Source organism: Ranitomeya variabilis, chromosome 3 (genome assembly GCF_051348905.1).
Source record: "Ranitomeya variabilis isolate aRanVar5 chromosome 3, aRanVar5.hap1, whole genome shotgun sequence".
NCBI lineage: Eukaryota > Metazoa > Chordata > Amphibia > Anura > Dendrobatidae > Ranitomeya > Ranitomeya variabilis.
The window spans coordinates 718312194-718334994 of record NC_135234.1 but is presented as its reverse complement, the minus strand read 5'-3'; the positions used below and the strand labels follow the sequence as shown (position 1 = coordinate 718334994).

At 47.4% G+C, this 22801-nt stretch overlaps 1 protein-coding gene across 2 annotated transcripts in view; it reads right to left on the bottom strand.

Annotated features, from left to right (window-relative positions):
* Positions 1-20393, bottom strand: part of CPAP (centrosome assembly and centriole elongation protein) — a 76921-nt gene extending 56528 nt beyond the window's left edge. The window contains exons 1-5 of one of the 2 annotated variants that reach the window (XR_013224079.1): positions 20082-20383; positions 17968-18437; positions 13194-13317; positions 4146-4391; positions 1024-1114 (exon numbers count right to left, since the gene is read on the bottom strand). Coding sequence is in view for 1 of the 2 variants with exons in the window: in XM_077298327.1 (XP_077154442.1) it covers positions 1024-1114; positions 4146-4391; positions 13194-13317; positions 17968-18372 (866 nt within the window). In the remaining variant the exon portion in view is untranslated. Of the gene's footprint in view, positions 1-1023; positions 1115-4145; positions 4392-13193; positions 13318-17967; positions 18438-20081 lie in introns of both variants that reach the window. The other variant, XM_077298327.1, reaches the window with a different exon arrangement.
* Positions 20394-22801: the final 2408 nt, after the last annotated feature.

Here is a 22801-nt window from a genome sequence, read left to right as displayed (position 1 = left end):
GTTAAAGACTAAACTTCAGACAGAAAGGCCCACAAACAAACAGCAACTGAAAACCACAGCAGTGAAGGCCTGGCAGAGCATCAAAAAGGAGGAAACACAGCGTCTGGTGATGTCCATGAGTTCTAGACTTCAGGCAGTCATTGCCAACAAAGGGTTTTCAACCAAGTACTAGAAATGAACATTTTATTTAAAATTATTTAACCTGTCCAATTACTTTTGGTCCATTTAAAAACAGGGTGGCACATGTTAAAGAGCTGAAACTCCTAAACCCTTCATCCAATTTTAATGTGGATACCCTCAAATGAAAGCTGAAAGTCTGAACTTCAACTGCATCTGAATTGTTTTGTTTAAAATTCATTGTGGTAATGTCTATAACCAAAATTAGAAAAATGTTGTCTCTGTCCAAATATATATGGACGTAACTGTATGGCGCCTCCAGACTCTCGTCTGACAGATGAAGGGTAGAGCAGGATTGAGCAGGTGGAATCGCAACGCCCGATCCTTGTTTTTAGGGAGACAATCAGCTGACAAACAAACAATGTACGCTCCCGGTAAGCTCGGGGGTGATGATAAATTAATACAGAAAGATATTGGACATAGTGGATAACTGTGTGATTTTTTAAAAAATAATTATTATTTTCTAAAACCCAGAATAGAAAATAGTCTGGTTTCCTCCTTAATCCACAAAAATAAACGCTGTAAACAAGGGATCCAGCTCCGTGAAATGATAACTAATTATATTAATGCTCAAACTCAAAAGATGACAAGTTCATATGTATGGAAGTCTCAGGTTACAGGTGTCTTTTATATACCATCATATTAAATCATAGCTACAGTCCTCACGAGGAAAAGTTTGTACAGAAATGTGTTATGATTGAGCTTTGACCCTCACCTGGTTCCCCACAACCATCCGTGCTGACAGCATTACAGGTGGGTCCCTAACCAGCATAAACAGTAAGAAGAATGACAGCTACACCGCTAATTAGCTCAGCTTTCCCCCTCCCTGGGGGGTAAATCACTCACCTGTCCTCTGAATTGTTCTTATTGTGCAGTTCTCGCAGTACCCTGGAGGAATCTTCTCCCTGTGAAGAATCTTCAGATTCTAATTCATCACCTATAATAATATTATGTCATTAACGGGATTATTGCCATTGGTTTTTTTTGTTTGTTTGTTTGTTTTTTTTTTTACTTAAAACGTATGTACCTAGTGCAAAAATCATTTTTACAATTTGGGTTTCATTAAAAATGTTTCACCATTTGGGGTTTACAGGCTCTCCGATTCCTTGCACAGTCTACTTTGATGTGGTCATAAATCAGCTGAGAGGAGCTCAGTAAAAGTCATAAAAGAAAACATACCGTATATACTCGCATATACTCATTTTTTGTGCTGAAAATGCCCCCTCGGCTTATACACGAGTCACGGTACAGAAAGCTGGTGGGGGAGGGGGCGCGGCGGAGCAGCAGGTGCCAGGATTCGGCGCACACATCATACTCATCTACCTGCGCGCCCTCGGTGCTGGCACTGCATCTCGTTCCGGCCGCCGGCGCCTGCGTGCAGCTCTTCCTGTGCTCAGTGGTCACTGGTACCGCTCATTAAGGTGATGAATATGGACGCGTCTCCACTCCCATAGGAATGGAGCTATATTCATCACCTTAATGAGCGGTACCAGTGACCGCTGAGCACAGGAAGAGATGCAGGCAGGCACTGGCGGCTGGAACGAGATGCAGTGCCAGAACCGAGGGCGTGCAGGTAGGTGAGTATGATGTTTTGTTTGCTTTTTTCAATAGGAAACATGCACACAGCGATAAGGGATAAGGAGGCACGCATACAGGGACGGAATGAGGGAGACATTCATACCAGGACAGCGGAGGGGGAGCCAGGAATACAGGGAAGGAACGGGGGAGGCAATCATACCAGGACAGGGGAGGGGGAGCCAGGCATACAGGGAAGAAACGGGGGAGGCATTCATACCAGGACAGGGGAGGGCGAGCCACGCATAGCAGGACAGAGATGGGGAACAATACATACCCGGCTTATACTCGAGTCAATAAGCTTACCCAGTTTTCCGTGGCAAAAGTAGGTGCCTAGGCTTATACTCAGGTCAGCTTATACTCAAGTATATACGATACTCCTTTAGAATTGCAAAGTGGGCTTACAGCAAGTCTGGAATACACAAAAAAAAAAAAAGAGCGAAGAGAATGGGACAGGGCTGTATGAAGAAACACCATTGTGATTGTTAGAAAAGAAATAAGTGGAAGCAATGTATAAAATAAGTGTGTATCCAGAGAGGAGGATGGAAGGAGAAAAAGGGAAAATTAAAATGAAATTGAAAACAGCGGAGACTAAAAAAATAAAAAAATAAAAAATAAAAAATAAATATGGATTTCATGGGGATCAAACTGAGTTAAAGGCCAAAACTAGATAACGAATGAGTGTTGATCGCACTGACAGGTGGAGCCTGTCGACTTTGGCTCCCTCTAGGATGGGTAGTTTTAAATGACGGGCCTCTGCTGTAAAGCCAAAACATGGGGCACAAACATTCTGTTACACCCATACTGGGGAAATATTCCCAATATTCCCGCTACATGATCTGTCTCACACAGTGATCCTTTAATTTACAATATATTGGCAGAACCACTCAGGCCTTCCATAAGAGTCTGAATTCCCTTTGTGGCAACATTTTTATTTATTGTTCATTTATTATTCATTCTTTTATCCGTAATTTCAATGTCTTGCCTTTTATATTTATATAGTTATATCATCTATTCGGACCACAATAGAACGGTCGAATACTTTGGTATTCTTTGTTTGCTCATTTGTGTCTTGCTGTTTTTTCTCTGTGGTTCATTTTCTTCTGTGGCCAGGAGAAAATGGTCCATAGAATTTGTTGTGGAATTTCTCCTGAGTACGCCAATACCCCGTATGGGGGGGAAAGCCACTGTTAGGGCGCATGGCATGGCTCAGGAGGGAACACAGTTTGACTTTTTGAGTGCAAAATTGGCTGGAATCAATGGTGGCGAAATGTCGTGTTTGGAGACCCCCTAAACAGTGGAACCCCCCAATTCTAACCAACCACAACCCCAACACACCCCTAATCCTATTCCCAACCCTAACCACGACCCTTACCACAACACACCCCTAACCACAAACCTAACCCTAACACACCCCTAATCCCAACCTTAACCGTAATCACAACCCTAACCACAACCGTAACCATACCCCTAACCCCAACCATAACCCTAACCACAAACCTAACTCTAATCCCAACCCTAACCACAAACCTAACCCTAACACACCCCTAACCCTAACACACCCCTAACCCTAACACACCCCTAACCCTAACACACCCCTAACCCTAACACACCCCTAACCCTAACACACCCCTAACCCTAACACACCCCTAACCCTAACACACCCCTAACCCTAACACACCCCTAACCCTAACACACCCCTAACCCTAACACACCCCTAACCCTAACACACAACTAACCCTTATCCCAACCCTAGCCCCAACCCTAATGGAAATAAATACTTTTTTTTATTTCATTAGTTTTACCTAACTAAGGGGGTGATAAAGAGGGGTTTGATTTAATATTTTTTTTATTTTGATCACTGTGATAGACCCTATCACAATGATCAAAATGAACCAATAGGAGGACCGGGGGACCCCATTTTTCTCTCCACTGATATGCGATCACATCAAAGGAGAGAAATTAAATGGGAAATCTGACTTTTTTTTGGCGGTCGCCGTTATTCCATTAATAACGGCGATCGCAACACTGGGGTCGGTAAAAACCAACCCGAATCATGTTCTCTGGGGTCTCAGCTACCCCAGGTAGCCAAGACCCCCGAGAAATTCCGAGTCTGGGGGGCACTATACACTTAAACCTCAGCGCCATTAAAAAGCAGCGCCGAGGCATAAGTTCCCTTAACTTCTGCCGTTAAAAGGCATATCGGCGGTCATTAAGGGGTTAATGAAACCCAATTACAAAAATAATTCTTACACCAAAAGACACAGATTTAAGTAAAAACATTGCCCCAAAAGGTGAGCAACACGTAACTATGCATGGTCTCTTCTAGACACATATACCATCCACAAATATTTATTGAGTCCCAAGACAAAACAAGGCTGAATTTTACTTACCGGAGTAATCTTCAGCGTCCTCCTCATTTAACAACTCCTCTAGCGTTTTGGACTTTTCAGGACTAAGTTCTCGAACAGAAAGAGAAGGCGGCCGAGATGGACTTCTGTCTTTGGCGAGCAGTTCCTGCCTCATGTATGCAGAATCTCTGGGGATGTTTCCACTGACTGGGGACATGAGGCGCGAAGGATGTTTTGGGGAGATTGAGCTGCCAACTTGTCCCGATATGAGGCCCTGCTGCTCGTGCTCTGTAACAGAGAAAATTGGAGGCAATTTGAGATATTTTACACTGAGCAGTAGTCAGCAAACAGTGTTCTGGTAGTAACAGTGTTTAGAATGTTTAAAAAGAAATTGCCCCATTTTTCTCTTGTCGCCCTGTATTACATCCATATGACCTATCAGGACATTTGGGCAACAACTGACTTTGGAAACAACTTTTATTTATACATTTTTTAAACCATTTCATTCCTATCAAAAACATGTAAATTGTCTCTTCAGAGAGGAAGAGGGCTTGAACTCTAGTGCCACCTATAAGAAGCAGTGAATCCTACAAGTCAATATCGACCCTTTTACGAGACTTTCAATGACTTAAGGTACCTTCACACGAAACGACATTATAACGATATCGCTAGCAATCCGTGACGTTGCAGCGTCCTAGCTAGCGATATCGTTTCGTTTGACACGCAGCAGCGATCAGGATCCTGCTGTGATGTCGCTGGTCGCTGAATAAAGTCCAGAACTTTATTTGGTCGTCCGATCGCTGTGTATCGTTGTGTTTGAAAGCAAAAGCAACGATACCAGCGATATTTTACACTGGTAACCAGGGTAAACATCGGGTTACTAAGCGCAGGGCCGCGCTTAGTTACCCGATGTTTACCCTGGTTACTAGCGTAAAATGTAAAAAAAACAAACAGCACATACTCACATTGCGTCCCCTGCAGTCTGCTTCCTCCTCTGACTCAGCGCCGCAAAGTGAAAGTGAAAGCAGCACAGCGGTGACGTCACCGCTCTGCTCTCACTGTACGGCGCTCAGTCAGTCAGGAAGTGGACGCAGGGGGACGTGAATGTAAGTATGTGCTGTTTGTTTTTTTTTAGATTTTACGCTGGTAACCAGGGTAAACATCGGGTTACTAAGCGCGGCCCTGCGCTTAGTTACCCGATGTTTATCCTGGTTACCAGGGGACCTCGGCATAGTTGATCGCTGGAGAGCGGTCTGTGTGACAGCTCTCCAGCGACCAAACAGCGACGCTGCAGCGATCGACATCGTTGTCGCTATCGCTGCAGCGTCGCTTCGTGTGAAGGTACCTTTAGGATAAAAGCCAAATCAGAATCTCAATTTGCAGACACGGTGTTTCGGGGTGCTGCCCTCATCAGTGCAAAGTATGAGACATGATTTGGCTAGGTGAGAGGCTGAGACTGGGATCTGAGGGGTAAGGCTTCTTGTGCAGAATGACATTTCCTAATCCAACAAAGAATAAAAATGAAGCAACATTGCCATTAGATGTAAAAACCATCTACACCAGACCTGGGCAAAGTGCAGCCGTTTCGGTGTTAGGCCATGTTCACACTTTGCGGCGTCCCTCTGCGGGTTCTCCCGCAGCGGATTTGATAAATCTGCAGGGCAAAACCGCTGTGGTTATCCCTGCAGATTTATCGCGGTTTGTTCCGCGGTTTCCGCTGCGGGTTTCCGCCTGTACTATTGATGCTGCATATGCAGCAGTATGCAGCATCAATAGTAATGTTAAAATTAAAAAAAAAGTTTATATACTCACCCTGACGTCCCGATATCCTCGGCGCTGCAACCGGTGGTCCGGTTCCAAAGATGACGTGCGAGAAGGACCCTTTGTGACGTCACGGTCATGTGACCGCGACGTCACCGCAGGTCCTGTTCGCACAGCAACTCTGACCGGACAGCCGCGTGCAGCGCTGAGGTGTGAGTATAACATGATTTTTTATTTTAACTCTTTTTTTTTTTTTTTTTTTTTACACACAAATATGGTTCCCAGGGCCTGGAGGAGAGTCTCCTCTCCTTCACCCCGGGTACCACCCGCACATTATCCGCTTACTTCCCGCAACGTGGGCACAGCCCCATGCGGGAAGTAAGCGGTTCAATGCATTTCTATGGGTGCAGAATCGCAGCGATTCTGCACCAAGTAGTGACATGCTGCGGGTTGTAAACCGCTGCGTTTCTGCGCGGTTTTTCCCACAGCATGTGCACAGCGGTTTACGGTTTCCATAGGGTTTACATGTAAATGTAAACACAATGGAAACTGCTGCGGACCCGCAGCATCAAAATCGCGGCGGTTCCGAAAAAAAAAACCGCAAAGTGTGAACATAGCCTTACAGTGCAGCCTGTGGATTGGGACAGCCAAAGGACTGAATTCAGTCCCACACCACGTGGCTGCCTCCTTTGCAGCATCTACAATTAATTTTTTTCTAATTCACAGTACATTGTGGGATATTGAAGGGGCATCATGCTCTGCCATAAGGGACATCGTAGTGTGTAGGTTTTTGGGGGGTACATAGTGTGTAGGGCAGGGGTGGGGAACCTCCGGCCCGCGGGAAGGTCCCTGGAGTCCGCAATGTCCGGGCGGCAGCCGCATCCTGCCAGCCCTTTAACTCCAAGTGCACGGCACGCAGCGTTCATCACTGAACGCTGCCTGCCCTGCACATGAATGGTGTCATTGGGGCAGGTGGGGTTAGCGTTGGGGTGGGCAGGGCCAGCGCCAGATGCTCTCCCGTCATACTGTTCCGGAAGAGGAGCTGCTGCAGCCAGAGAGTCCAGAGCGATCTCTGTGCTAGCAGCTCTGCAGGTGATCTGTGTCCCTCAGCTAATCTGTGTGCCCACTGTGATCTCTGTGCCCCAATATGATCTCTTTGCTCCCCCAACTGTAAGCCCCCTGCGATCTCTGTGCCTTCCAGCTTATGTGCCCCATGTCATCTCCGTGCCCCCCCCCACTGTGCCCGAATATGATCTCTTTGCTCCCCCAACTATAGGCCCTCTGTGATCTCTGTGCCTCCCAGGTATGTGCCCTCATGTCATCTCTCATCTATGTGCCCCCTGTGATCTGTGCCCCCCCGCTATGTGCCCCAATATGATCTCCTTGCTCCCCCAACTGTAAGCCCTCTGTGATCTCTGTGCCTCCCAGCTCTGTGCTCCCATGTCATCTCTGTGCACCCCGCTATGTGCCCCAATATGATCTCTTTGCTCCCCCAACTATAAGCCCCCTGTGATTTCTGTGTCTCCCAGCTATGTGCCCCCATGTCATCTGTGCCCCTCCTGTGATTAGTCACCCCAGCTATGTGCACCCTCTGAATTGTGCCCCTCAGTGATCTGTTCCCCCGTGACCTCTCTGCCCCCGTGATATTTGTGCTCTCCAGCTATATGCCCCTGTGATCTGTGCCCCCTTGTGACCTCTCTGCCCCCCGCAGCTATATGCCCCCGTGATATTTGTGCCCTCCAGCTATATGCCCCCTGTGATCTGTGCCCGCAGCTAAGTACCCACCTGTGATCTGTTTCCCCTGTGATTTCTGTGCCCTCTAGCTATATGCCCCATGTGATCTCTCTGCCCCCAGCTATGTGCCCCCCTGTGATCTGTGCCCCCCAGCTATGTACTCCCCTGTGATTTCTGTGCCCTCCAGCTATATGCCCGTCATCTGTGCCCCAGCTATGTACCCCCGTGAGTTCTGTCCCCTCCAGCTATATGTCCCCCTGTAGCCCTGTGCTCCTCAGCTATGTGCCCCAATATGATCTCTTTGCTCTCCCAACTATAAGCCCCCTGTAATCTCTGTGCCTCCCAGCTATGTGCCCCCGTGTCATCTGTGCCCCTCCTGTGATCCCTGTGCCCCCTATGATTTGTGCCCCCAGCGATCTGTTCCCCATGATCTCTCTGCCCCCACAGCTATATGCCCCCTGTGATTTCTGTGACTCCCAGATATGTGCCCCCTGTGATCTGTTCCCCCTGTGATCTCTCTGCCCCTCCAGCTATATGCCCCCTGTGATCTGTGCCCCCCAGCTATGTACCCCCCTGTGATCTGTGCCCTCCAGCTATATGCCCCCCTGTGATCTGTGCCCCCCCAGCTATGTGCAGCCCTGGGATCTCCGTGGCTCCCAGCTTTGTGCCCCCCTGCTATGTACCCCTGCAATATTTGTGCTCCCATGTGATCTGTCCCCTCCAACTATGAACCCCCCAGCTATGTGCTCCTCTGCGATCTCTGTTCCCCCCAGCTACGTGCCCACTGCCCTCCCTTGATCTTTGTGCCCCCCCCATTTATTTTTGTGCTCTCCAGCTATATGCCCCCCTTGTGATCTCTGTGCCCGCCAGCTATGTGCATCCCTGTTATCTCTGTGGCTCCCTGCTTTGTGCCCCCCCTGTGATCCCTGTGCCCCCCTGCAATATTCGTGCTCCAATGTGATCTGTGTCCCCTGTGATCTGTCCCCTCCAGCTATGTGCCCCTCCGTGATCTGTGCCCCCCAGCTATGTGCCCTCCTTTGATCTTTGTGCCCCTCCGTGATCTCTGTGCCCTCCAGCTATGTGCCCTCCTTTGATATTTGTGCCCCCCCACCCCCTTTGATTTTTGTGCCCCCCTGTGATCTTCGTGCCACCCCTGGAAAAGCAACTGTGAGAAGGAACATGATCAGCATCACCTAAAATCACAGCTGCACCAAAGAGAAGCAGCTCCAGCCGTCACATTTGAGAGTTACCATAATTAATTGTTTGACTAAATATACCAGGGTAATTTTCAAGGTGATCATTTTTATGTGGCCGCCAGATGATCGTAGAAATTTCCAAATGTCCCCGGCCGGAAAAAGGTTCCCCACCCCTGGTGTAGGGGATCTGTGTGGGGATATATTGTGTGAGGTTATAATACTGTGTGGGGACATCATACAGTTTGGTGGGCTTCGTGGGAACATCATACTGTGTGAGGTTGTCATTCAGTGTGAGGGTATGTTATACCGCTTAAGAGGATTTGTGGGCAGGGCTGAGGAGATGGTGTCCATTTTGGTGGAATCACAGTCAGTATAAAATGGACCGACTCCTAAAATATATAATACATTGGGTACAGTAGTTCAGTGGAGTATGTGCTGTAAATGTTTTCATAATAATTTGGGAAAGTTCTGAAATGTCCTATAAATGTCTGTTCTGTTCCTGATCTAAGGATCGGCTTTAAGTTGACATGAAAAGGTGCTGCACTTCATAGAAATGCTCAGTAGTGACCATGGCTGTGGTGTCAGAGTCAAGGAAACTGAGGAGTCAGAGGTTTGACTTACCGACTCCACAGCCCTGTTTGTGGGGACATTACACTTTTGGGGGGCTGTGTGGGGACATCAAACTTTGTGTGGGGACTGTGGGGAGCAGAATTAAGCTTGGTCGCTTGGAGTGGCCTTCCACAACAGTCACAGTCTGTGATGAGGCCCCTTTGGAAAATGAATTCCCCAACCCTGATCTACCTTTGGTGTATGAAGTGCCTTATGCAGACATCTAATGGAATGGCAAAACACAAACTCTGTAGTGGTGCTACCCTCTTCAGTAAGTAGGGGATCCAGGGATAGGTGATAAGAGTCTGATCAGGTCTCCTCACCCATGAGAACGTGTCCAACATCCCCTATTAGAATGGAGCACTGGACACACAAGCGCACTGTAACAACATATTGGAACATTTCTTAGAGTTTACACTGGCCAACGGAGGCTGGTAAATGACTACCGACAGGAGGATGAAGATACCAGGTGATGGGCGCACCCACGGTAGCAGATGTAATCAAATTATCAAAAAAGTGCAAGAAGAATAAAATATAAATTTAAATACACCACATTTTGGCTGTTTTTAGCATTCTTCAAAAGGCTGGATGTGTTGCGTTTTTAGATAAATTATTTTAACCTTCTGGTAGTTTTTTGGTAACGTGCTAATGTGGGAATGCCCTTCACCTGGTATCTTCACCCTCATTATGTGCTGTCGGAACTCCCTTGGAAGAATTTCCATCAGCACACAAGGCCGGCTGCAACTATTGGATTTATTTCATGCATTTTTAGGATTTGTGCTCAAATATGCACAACTCCATCAGATGAGCAAATTCCTTTTTTATTTTAAACTTTTTTTTTTAACTTACTAGGCTCAGAAAGCGCCATCTTCTCTCCTTTTTCCCTTAAGGGAATTCCACTATTGCTATTCCGATCAGTTACATAGAATCTGAAATGTGGTTGTTAAACAGCCTGTATAGTCCAACTGCGCAGTGTGATCAGTAATGGATTGTCTACGGGCAGAGAACAGTTTTATTCTTAGCAGCACGTGTCCTGTTTATACAAGATGATGTGCTGCCGAGAACGATGGATGTAAGTAAGGAAGAAGGATTTCACCCAACGAACAAGTGTTTTGCGCATTCATCAGGTGATGCACAGCCTGTTTACACTGCCAGATTATCAGGAAAAGAACATTCCTAGGAATATTCATTATTGATAATTGTACAAATCCACCCAAAGGCTTCAGTGATGATTTATAAACTCCAAGAGGCGCTGTAGTTATAGTAATGACTACATTAGAAACATTATTAAATTATTTTTCGAGGTATTACCAATGAATCAAACTATATACTAAAACGGGGAGCACAAAGTAAATGTATGAATATTGACAATATTACACGTTCCCATTATAACATATCCAGTGACATTTCTGCTTCCTATTACTCGGATGTTTTCGGTTATACGCGCATTGCTATAACAACCCACGTATAGAGTTGTAGTCACTCTGGTCTATCCGGCTTCCAACACACAAGCCGAGCAAGCCACAGGAGCTTGGTCTGTCAATCTCCAGTAAAAACCACCAGCAATTCACTGCAGGCCGTTTGTTAATTGCCGGAGTTCAAGAGCTATGGGTAAGTCACCAGAGTTAGATTATGTTTCCGTTGTATGAACCTTGTCATTTCTAAACCATAAAGAATGCAATTAGCCCCAGCCGGTGATGAGACGCTTGTTGATGAGCCTGCTGACTGTAATAGTCACATGAGTGATCACAAATATGAGACTCGCATACATGTAGTCAAGTGACCGACCACCAGAACAGGGAATAGCGGGCAATCGCTAGTGTGCGTACCACAGGCTTTCAAAATTTGTCAATGTTGCACAGAATGAGTGCAAACTTTCCAAACAACTCCCTATATCAATTTTGTCATATGACGACATGTTCCATGTTTTTATTATCAAAGAACAAGACTGGTCTCTTATAACAGTATGGCAAAATACAGGCAAAAGCAGAAACTAGATGAGCTCACCGTTGTAGGTATCCACCATAGCATAGGTTTCGGAGGTCCAGCAAGCTCCTCAGCCCAGGCAAGAAAATCCAACATAAAGACAAAAGGCCGGCGTCTCAGATAAAATCTTGGCAGCTTTATTACACTTTCATTAAAATCGAGTCACAAACAGGACATTGTTCTGGTGTTGACACGTTTCGATTAAGACTATTCAAGTCGAGACGCGTCAAAACCGAACTCTGTCCTGTTTGTTACCTGATTATAATGAAAATGTAATTAAACTGCCAAGATTTTATCGGTGATAGTAACATAGTAACATAGTTATTAAGGTTGAAGGAAGACTTTAAGTCCATCTAGTTCAACCCATAGCCTAACCTAACATGCCCTAACATGTTGATCCAGAGGAAGGCAAAAAAAAACCCATGTGGCAAAGACATCACCATGTGATGTCGGCCTTTTGTCTTTATATTGGACGGCAGAATATACAGTTGCCTTATTAACTGTCAGTTTTAAAGGTTGTGTAATCTTTGAACAAGCCTGAAGGTTCCCCAGACAATGAGCATCAGCAATAATCTGTAAACAACTGGAGATCCCGTCAATGAGTATTTAATTCCTCTTTAGTGCCATCACAGAAAAGAAAGCATTGCACCCTGTCCATTACAGTCAAATGACGGTCCCCATGATGCAAGATGTGGCGGGTAAACTAAAGGGGTCCTCCAAGAATGTAATAAAATGGCCCATCACATGACTCAAATGGCAGCCTGTCTTAGGCTGTGTTCACATGTCCAGTAATGATCTGTCAGAATGGATCCAGCAGCAATCCGTTGGCAAAAAAAAAAGTTGTGCAGACAACTGTTAAGTCCTTTTTTTTTTTTTTTTTTTTAAATGCTCTCTCCTGGATCAGTTATTTTAACATTGAAGTCTATGGACAACGGATCTGTTAATTAGCCATCCATTGTCCTTCCATTTCTAACGTATCCGGTTTTTACTTGCGCAATCCGTTAGAAATGGAAGACAATGGATGGATGTTTTAACAGACTCGTTTTCCATAAACTTCAATGTTAAAAAAAAAATGTATCAGGCAGAGATCAAGTTATCACTTTTTTAAAAACGGACTAAAAAGTTGTGTCTGCACAACTTTTTTAACCAACGGATTGCTGCTTGATCCATTCTAACGGATTATTACTGGACTTGTGAACATAGCCTTAGGCAGTTGTCAGGACAGACTGCAGCCTGAAGGTAAGAGCTCTCAAGACCTGTGTCTCAACTGACAGAGGAGCTCTATCAAGCTGTGCAAGGGAAGAAATGTCTTCTACTCGCTGACTGAGAAAAATGATTTTTTATCCAGCCTCAGTCCTCATTCACCCAAGGTTTATATCTTCTAGGTCTTGTAGTTCTCCAGCAGCTCTGGTATGTGTGCTTATGATACTAGTCTGTTATTGAGACACAGGTCTTGAGAGCGTTTCTTCAGACTGCAGTTTGTCCCGACACGTGACTAGGATGAGATGCCATTTGAATTATATGACGGGCTATTTTATTTACATTCTTGGAAAGCAACTTTAAGAGCAAGAGAGGCTCCTTGGAGCTGCTCTCTAACTCTCAGGTCTTATGCACCTGGCTATATCACAGTTCACCCTTTATAGACCACTCGTTAAGGTGCATGCCTTCTTGTGTTTTCAGGACTATGGGTTGGTTCAGACGGGCGTATTTTGTTTTTTTACATATCTGCCCAGTTTTTATAACAAGGATCCACATCCACCTGCGATAACTGAATCCATATCACACGGATAAGGGGGGTACATACCAGAGTATGGTGGCTGCCGAGACACTAAATTAAGTAGCATTTTTTGCTCCTCCATGAGCTTATGTAGCTGCTCCATTTGCTGCTGCTTTAACTGCTCCTGTTTCTGCTGTTGTATTTCTTTAAGCTACAAAAGAAACATACAATGTCAGGTTCAATGATGTGTTGTGTAATACAGACTGCTGAAAAGATGGCAGATGCAAACAAATGGCACAATTTACATACAAACACAAAAGGTGTGTTATCTTAAAGGGAACCTTGTCTGCTGATTCATGCTGCTTGAACCAAGAGCAGCCGGAATCAGAGACAGAATCCTGCATTACAAATACTTACCGTATGTTTTAGGGTTCATTCAGACGTTAGTTTTTCACCCATGAAAGTCTATTCTGCTCTTCACATGTTCATGATTTTTTGTGGACAGAGTGGTCCATGCAAAATTGTGGACACAAGACTGATGTTGATCTGAGTGTCGGATCAAACTCAGCAATGAAAGTCTATGGGTCCCTGAGAAAAAAATCCCTTCCCAAGTGCTATTTTTTTTTTTGCTGGACTAACAGAGGGATGAAGATGGGGAAACATTTCTTTTCTCCCATCAGGAAAAAATAAATAAAAAAAATATATATATATTTTATTTTTTTATTTTTTTTTTAAACTCGGACTGGTTTTCCTGTACAAGATTGATAATCAATGACGTGTGCATGAGCCCTTATTCTCACAGGACAGACCTCTTAGTCACGCTGAGCGGATAGTTAAAAGCCGGCAGTCACCCGCCTCTAGGACCAGACGCCTTGTCTCCGACTGCACTTTCAACTAGAATTGTAATGAAGAAATCAGTCTCCGATTCATGCTGCCCATTGTTCAGGCTGAATGAATCAACCAAGGTTCCAGTTATAGGGAATGCACCATTAGAAAGTGACATATTAACAGTCATACCTCCCAACTTTTGAAGAGGGGAAAGAGGGACAAAGGTTGGGCGCACGGCCCGGCAAATTTTAGGCCAAGCCCCTGACCACACCCATTTCACAACTAGTCACACCCATATCCATGCCCCAACCACACCCATTTAGCACTGATGATCACACTGTTTCGTAAACAATTATAAACAGAAAATAAAAATTTATAAGTAATGAATTAAAGTACATGCTACATGCCTGTACACACGCGGTTCTGTTCCGTACACACGCAGCTACGCTCCGTACACACATGGCTCTGCTACTTCCACACTGTGCTGTGCCTGCAAAAGAGAAGACAATTGTGTCTTCTCCTCATAGTCCTGCTCTATTTTGGCTGCCGTCTGAGTCCTCGTGTGTGCCTGCTTATTCACTGCAGTGACTGACCATCACGATATGCAGGCACACTGGGACCCAGAGAGTAGCCACAAGAGAGCACACAGGAACTGCTGCTTCTGGAGGTCACTGTTCTTCTTGCTTTGGCTACAGAAATTACCTCAGTCCAGGAGTAAGTAAGCAGGATGACGAGAAGAGGGGGAAACAGAGAGGGCGGGTACTGATAAAAGAGGGGGCCGTGTCCACTGCTTCTCACTAGTACAGTGTGGGAAAAGAAGATAACGGCCAGGACAGTGGGACAGAGTCTTAAAATCGGGACTGTCCCGCTGGATCCGGGATGGTTGGGAGGTGTGCATAGTTAGCAAGGCCGAAAAAAGACATTGATCCATCCAGTTCAGCCTATATTCCTTCAGATTAAATCCCCAGATCTACGTCCTTTTAAAGAAGCTAATAACTGTAAGATACAATATTGTTCTGCTCCAGGTAGACATCCAGGCTTCTCTTGAACCCTCGACTGAGTTCGCCATCACCACCTCCTCAGGCAAAGAATTCCAGATTCTCACTGCCCTAACAGTAAAGAATCCTCTTCTATGTTGGTGGAAAAACCTTCTCTCCTCCAGACGCAGAGAAAGCCCCCTTGTGACCGTCACCTTCCTTGGTATTAGGCTATGTGCACACGTTGCAGATTTTGCTGCGGATCCGCAGCGGTTTTGACGCTGCGGATTCGCAGCTGTTTTCCAGGAGTTTACAGTACCATGTAAACCTATGGAAAACAAAATCCGCAGTGCACATGCTGCGGAAAAAACTGCACGGAATCGCTGTGTTGTTTATTCCACAGCATGTTCATTCTTTGTGCGGATTCCGCAGCGGTTTACACCTGCTCCATTATAGGAATCCGCATGTGTAAAACCGCAGGTGGAATCCGCACAAAAAAACGCATAAAATCTGCGGTAAATCCGCAGTAAATCTGCAGGTAAAACGCAGTGCTTTTTACCTGCGGATTTCTAAAAACATGTGCGGAAAAATCCGCAGAGGTTCCATCTACGTGTGCACATACCCTAAACAGATCCTCGGAGAGATATTTGTATTGTCCCCTTATATACTTATACATGGGTTATTAGATCTCCCCTCAGTCGTCTTTTTTCTAGACTAAATTATCCTAATTTTGCTAGATTTAAAAAAAAAAAAAAAAAAAAAATTGTCTTGAATTTTCTCCACACCGAATATTAAAAAAAGGAATAAAACAAATTCTGGACTGGTTTGCCAGCATGTATACATGCTGTATTCTAATGTGCTAGTCTCTCATAGGACCCAAACAAATAACAGATTATGTGTTTGTGCTTGGGCGCAAATAAAAAGAATCAAAAACCCCTGCAAAAATTAGGGGGGAAAAAAAGCTGCTAATTCAATAATAAATTGGACCCACAGGCCCGGATTCATCACACTCTGTATGGCGTAAAACACTTTGAAAAGTGGCAAAATTTTTAAATGTTGTATATTTGGGCGTTTTCCTGACAGTTAGCTTATAGGCGAATTTTGGGGTGACAGATTCCCTTTAATGTAAGCACTGCCGCCGATCACGGATCTCAAAGATTTCAAACCATACATGCATGTATCCCCACCAGTAATTGGCTGTATAGGTCATGTGAATCCTGCTGAACCAACAGAGACTACATAAACTAAACAGAGGACTACACAAATTAAAAAAAAGCACGCCCACTTACCGTATATACTCGAGTTTAAGCCGAGGCACCTACTTTTGCCACGGAAAATTGGGTAAGCTTATTAACTCGAGTATAAGCCGGGTATGCATTGTCCCCCTCATCCCTGTCCTGCTATGCATGGCTCCCCTGTCCTGCTATGTGTGGCCTCCCCTGTCCTGGTATGTGGCTCCCCCTGTCCTGTTATGTGGCTCCCCTTGTCCTGTCATGTGTGGCTCCCCCTGTTGTATGCATGGCTCCCTCGGTCTTGCATTGCTCAGCTTCCCCGGTCCCGCATTGCTAGGCTCCCCCATGCCATGGTTGTATGCATGGCTTACATTGCCTGCCCCCCCCCCCCCCTTCCTCCCCATCATACTCACCCTACTTGCATCTACATCTCCGTTGTCCCGGCAGCTCTCCTCTCCTGTGCTGAGCGGTCACGTGGCACCGCTCATTAAGGTAATGAATATGCACTCCACGCCTATGTGAGTGGAGACCTGTCCATATTCATTACCTTAAAGAGCGGTACCATGTGATCGCTCAGCACAGGAAGAGCTGCCAGTGCAGGGACAGAGATACAGAGATGCAGCGATGGAGGGCAAGTATGATCTCTTCTGTTAGCCGCCGGCTGCTGTCACCTGCTGCTCCGCCGGCTTTTTGGACCATGACTCGTGTATAAGCCGAGAGGGGCTTTTTCATCACACAAAAATTGTACTGAAAATCTGCATATAACTTAGAAGGATTCAGCTTGTCAGTTTTTAATCACGTGAGGTCACAGATCTAATGGAAAAGAAGAATTATCTGGGTAGAAAAACAAAGTGAGCAATTGTAAGTACACAGTGCTATATAATACGGTGATCATCTCTTCACTGGTACTAATGCTTAGAGACACTTTTTTGCACTTTACTTGGTCTTAGGACCTCCTATGATATGTGTATATATTTATTCGTCTCATTGGGGTTTACTTTCCAGTATGGTTGATCTGTACCCTATTTGATGTATTCTGTAAAGTGATATGCACTGTGGATTATCATTGTTAGTTTCTCCATTTTAAAAATTTTTTGTAATATATTTAAATAAACTATTTACTAGTGGTTTTGGATATTGTGGAAGTTTGTCCTTTTTTTGAGGTTATAATATAGTGACTGCAATATACTAAGGAGGATAAAAACTTTGATGGGAGGAGGAGGAGGATGAGGAGGGCTTCTTTAATGTATTTAACATATTTCCTGCTTTCAGTCTTTTTTAAACCTTTTCAGATCCGTGAATATGAGCTTTTTTACTACGATTTGAAGTATTAGTGTTCCTCAGTAAAACAAAAGACTATCACCCGGGGCAGATGTTGCATCAGCATAATAGTACGTTTAGCTAAGGAACACTTCTCAAGGTACAACTAACACCTCATTATACACTTGCCAGAAGACTACAACACTCAATATGATGCAATGGGTCAATAAGTGCTGCCATGCTTGAGCTCTTGAACATGCCACCTTCTAATTACCACGATCACACAATCAGCAGTTAGGACTTGCAAAATAAAGGTGTTGTCTAAAATAAAAAGAGGGTCAACTTCAACCACCTCCCCCGGATACTTGTTTGTGGTCAGTGTATGGTGCTGTGGCTTAACCATATTTACCTGCAGCAACATGTACAGCCCATGAACAAGTGTGGCACTCTTTTGGGAAGAAAAGACCTTTTGTGTTGTAATCCTAGACAATCCCATCAAAATAATAATAACAAGTAAAAATTATAGGAATCACCGGTCCTATGATAAATTGATATCCGCTTTACCTGTTCAAGTTTTTTTAATAGTGGATCATTCAGCTCTTCTCGTAAAACGTCCTCCTCTCTGAACATCGCTCTGCTGAGTGGTCGACTTCTGCTACCTTCCCAATCAGGGTCTCTATGTAGTGAAATGTGTCCCGCATGGTCCAGCTTCTGGGGTGGTGGTTTATGGAAAGGATGTTGGTGTTCAAAAGAGTCTTCACTCAATAGGCTACTGCTGCCGGAGAACGGCGTGGGAACCCGAGCTCCTGAAAGGGCACTAGGAGGCCTCAGGGTCTGGACATCTTCACCGGGGTCCAGGTTGGGAAAAGCAGAGTTCACTATGACTCCAGCCCTCGCCATGTTGGACATGTACTGTGCCATAAAATTAGGTTCACTGCTGAAATCTGGAGAGGAAATCATTTCTGGCATATTCCTCTAGTTTTCGCAGCTCTACAGGAACTGCGGGGTTAATTCCATACCAATATGGTGGATCACTAGAATAAAAATGAGAGCAAGTTATATTTGGAGAAGAGCTGTGGAGCATAACACATCAACAAACCAAATAATAGGGAGAGTTATAAATTATAGAAAAAAACAACACATTAAATAAGGGAAAAAAAAGGAATATGTAATTTTAATATTTAATTCAATATGTTGGTTTAAAAAAAAAATTGTTTATCTGCAATGCCCCATTGAATGATTTCAGTCCAAGTGCAATCCATTTTTTTCATGGACAGTAATCAGACCTAAGGGCATGTTCAGTTTATGTTTTTATTGAAGGATTTGGTAGGGAGGTACATCAAAAACCATTTCAAATAGGCTTTAAATACTCATTCATTTCAATGGAAACTCCACTCCGCTATGGATGCAGTGAGACTTTTTTCTTGCGAGGTTTTGAAAACTGAGCCATGGAAAGAAAAACATATATTTTACCTATTTGAGATGGATTTACAAGGGGAAAAAAAACAATGATTCTCCAAATTTGATTCCTCTCATCAGATCTTTTTGCCTCTGTGAAAATTATAGGGTAGCTTCGAACTTTGGCTGACATAACCAAAAACTGCAGCGGTGATTTTTCAAATAATGTTGTATATAAAACCACCCTGAATGACATGGCATCACTGACATGTGAATGAGCCTTCAAGACCATTTAAAAAGTTGGAAATAAGATACCAATGGCTTTGTTACAGCAGCTAGGGGTCTGCCATGTGTGTATACCCATGGAGCTCACAGGCCGGTGGACTATTGCTGCGTAGAACAAGGGCACCATAGGGAAAACACCGCCGGCATCTTCCTGAAACGACTTTTGCTTCAAATACTCAGCAGGTCGGTCGTGTGCCCCCGAGATGACATCAGTGGGGGCTAGAACTCATCCTAAGCAAATACTTATGCACACGGGTACGGGTCAGAACCAATTCATTTCCTATCATAGAGAAATAAAAACTTACAAATACTAACACAAGTTTAAAATAAGATTTATTAGTTTTATAAATAATGTAAAAAAAAAATTCTGATGTAAATGGCGCTGTTCTCTTGAATCTAGAGCTGTTTTTTGTAGATTCTGCACCTCTCTGATGCCAATATATGGCCATCTCTTCTTTATATTTAAAATTAGTCTTATTAGTCAAGTGGGCGTAAGCTCAACTCTTTTCTATGGTTGTCTTCATGAAGACCACGCCCAGTTGTCACATAAGACTAGATTTATAAACAGGGAAGAGGCGGCCATATCTTCGGATCGGAAAGGCGCAGGATTGAAAGAAGAACGGCGCCAGATTCAGGAAAACGGCAGCATTTACACCAGGAAAATGAGATATTTATGACAGGTTGTCATTACAGGGATGGTAGACAGAGAGGAGCTCATACAGAGAGGGAAACATAACCCCTCAGCTGTCCTCCCCCAGTGCTGCATATATGGGGGTCCTCACAGACACATCCATGCTAAGTCTCACTGCTGACACAGATCCTCCAACTATACCCACAGCCATGACAGCAGGGCTCCCACAGTGATAGTAGGACAGAGCTCAGTGCAGCGTCCTACAAGACAACTGTGCAGCAAAGCAAAAAGTGGAAACTTTAGGAACAAAGCTAAAGCCAGCCATTGGGAGGCAGAGAAGTCGCAGTTTCCCCTGCGCCATTACCTGCACATCCAGCGCTGCAGTCACCCAGGAGCCAAACGACTCAAACAAATATTAAATCCCCGGCTGCGCTGTGCTCCTGCCAAACCCTCTGCAAACAAAGCTAACCCGGCCACCAGAGCGCACAGGACGACGGGAAACGTAGTGCTGTCTCCTGGTCTGTTCGTGAGGCTGCAGCGCTGACACAGAAGGGGGAGACTACATCTCCCATCAGCCCTTTCGGACAGTACGTTGACTGCCACAAAGGCTTTCGGGTGCAGATAGCGGCGGGAGCAGGGGAAGCTGTGGCGCACAGGGCTGTGTCTAGAATAGAGTGGCTCCTGTCAGGAGATGATGTCACCCTAGGGGGCGGGGCCTCCCCATTCCACTACAGACCCAGTACCAGGAAAGTGGAAACAATGTGAAGTGCTGAGAGACTGCTGGAGAGGAGAGAACTGAGGGTCTGCACCGCGGAGCTGTGTGAGGAGAGGACCGAGGGGGCTGCACCGCGGAGCTGTGTGAGGAGAGGACCGAGGGGGCGGCACCGCGGAGCTGTGTGAGGAGAAGACCGAGGGGCGGAGCCGCGTGAGGAGAGGAATGGGGGGCTGCACCGCTGAGCTGTGTGAGGAGAAGACCGAGGGGGTGGCACCGCGGAGCTGTGTGAGGAGAAGACCGAGGGGGCTGCACTACGGAGCTGTGTGAGGAGAGGACCGAGGGGGCTGCACTGCGGAGCTGTGTGAGGAGAGGACCGAGGGGGCTGCACTGCGGAGCCGTGTGAGGAGAGGGCTGAGGGGGCTGCACTGCGGAGCTGTGTGAGGAGAGGACCGAGGGGGCTGCACTGCGGAGCTGTGTGAGGAGAGGACCGAGGGGGCTGCACTGCGGAGCTGTGTGAGGAGAGGACCGAGGGGGCTGCACTGCGGAGCCGTGTGAGGAGAGGGCTGAGGGGGCTGCACTGCGGAGCTGTGTGAGGAGAGGGCTGAGGGGGCGGCACCGCGGAGCTGTGTGAGGAGAGGACCGAGGGGGCTGCACACGGAGCTGTGTGAGGAGAGGACCGAGGGGGCTGCACTGCGGAGCTGTGTGAGGAGAGGGCTAAGGGGGCGGCACCGCGGAGCTGTGTGAGGAGAGGACCGAGGGGGCTGCACACGGAGCTGTGTGAGGAGAGGACCGAGGGGGCTGCACTGCGGAGCTGTGTGAGGAGGGGGCTGCACTGCGGAGCTGTGTGAGGAGAGGGCTGAGGGGGTGGCACCGCGGAGCTGTGTGAGGAGAGGACCGAGGGGGCTGCACACGGAGCTGTGTGAGGAGAGGACCGAGGGGGCTGCACTGCGGAGCTGTGTGAGGAGAGGACCGAGGGGGCTGCACACGGAGCTGTGTGAGGAGAGGACCGAGGGGGCTGCACTGCGAAGCTGTGTGAGGAGAGGACCGAGGGGGCTGCACACGGAGCTGTGTGAGGAGAGGACCGAGGGGGCTGCACTGCGGAGCTGTGTGAGGAGAGGGCTGAGGGGGCGGCACCGCGGAGCTGTGTGAGGAGAGGACCGAGGGGGCTGCACTGCGGAGCTGTGTGAGGAGAGGGCTGAGGGGGCGGCACCGCGGAGCTGTGTGAGGAGAGGACCGAGGGGGCTGCACACGGAGCTGTGTGAGGAGAGGACCGAGGGGGCTGCACTGCGGAGCTGTGTGAGGAGAAGACCGAGGGGGCTGCACACGGAGCTGTGTGAGGAGAGGACCGAGGGGGCTGCACTGCGGAGCTGTGTGAGGAGAAGACCGAGGGGGCTGCACTACGGAGCTGTGTGAGGAGAGGACCGAGGGGGCTGCACTGCGGAGCTGTGTGAGGAGAAGACCGAGGGGGCGGCACCGCGGAGCTGTGTGAGGAGAAGACCGAGGGGCGGAGCCGCGTGAGGAGAGGAATGGGGGGCTGCACCGCTGAGCTGTGTGAGGAGAAGACCGAGGGGGTGGCACCGCGGAGCTGTGTGAGGAGAAGACCGAGGGGGCTGCACTACGGAGCTGTGTGAGGAGAGGACCGAGGGGGCTGCACTGCGGAGCTGTGTGAGGAGAGGACCGAGGGGGCTGCACTGCGGAGCCGTGTGAGGAGAGGGCTGAGGGGGCTGCACTGCGGAGCTGTGTGAGGAGAGGGCTGAGGGGGCGGCACCGCGGAGCTGTGTGAGGAGAGGACCGAGGGGGCTGCACACGGAGCTGTGTGAGGAGAGGACCGAGGGGGCTGCACTGCGGAGCTGTGTGAGGAGAGGGCTAAGGGGGCGGCACCGCGGAGCTGTGTGAGGAGAGGACCGAGGGGGCTGCACACGGAGCTGTGTGAGGAGAGGACCGAGGGGGCTGCACTGCGGAGCTGTGTGAGGAGGGGGCTGCACTGCGGAGCTGTGTGAGGAGAGGGCTGAGGGGGTGGCACCGCGGAGCTGTGTGAGGAGAGGACCGAGGGGGCTGCACACGGAGCTGTGTGAGGAGAGGACCGAGGGGGCTGCACTGCGGAGCTGTGTGAGGAGAGGACCGAGGGGGCTGCACACGGAGCTGTGTGAGGAGAGGACCGAGGGGGCTGCACTGCGAAGCTGTGTGAGGAGAGGACCGAGGGGGCTGCACACGGAGCTGTGTGAGGAGAGGACCGAGGGGGCTGCACTGCGGAGCTGTGTGAGGAGAGGGCTGAGGGGGCGGCACCGCGGAGCTGTGTGAGGAGAGGACCGAGGGGGCTGCACTGCGGAGCTGTGTGAGGAGAGGGCTGAGGGGGCGGCACCGCGGAG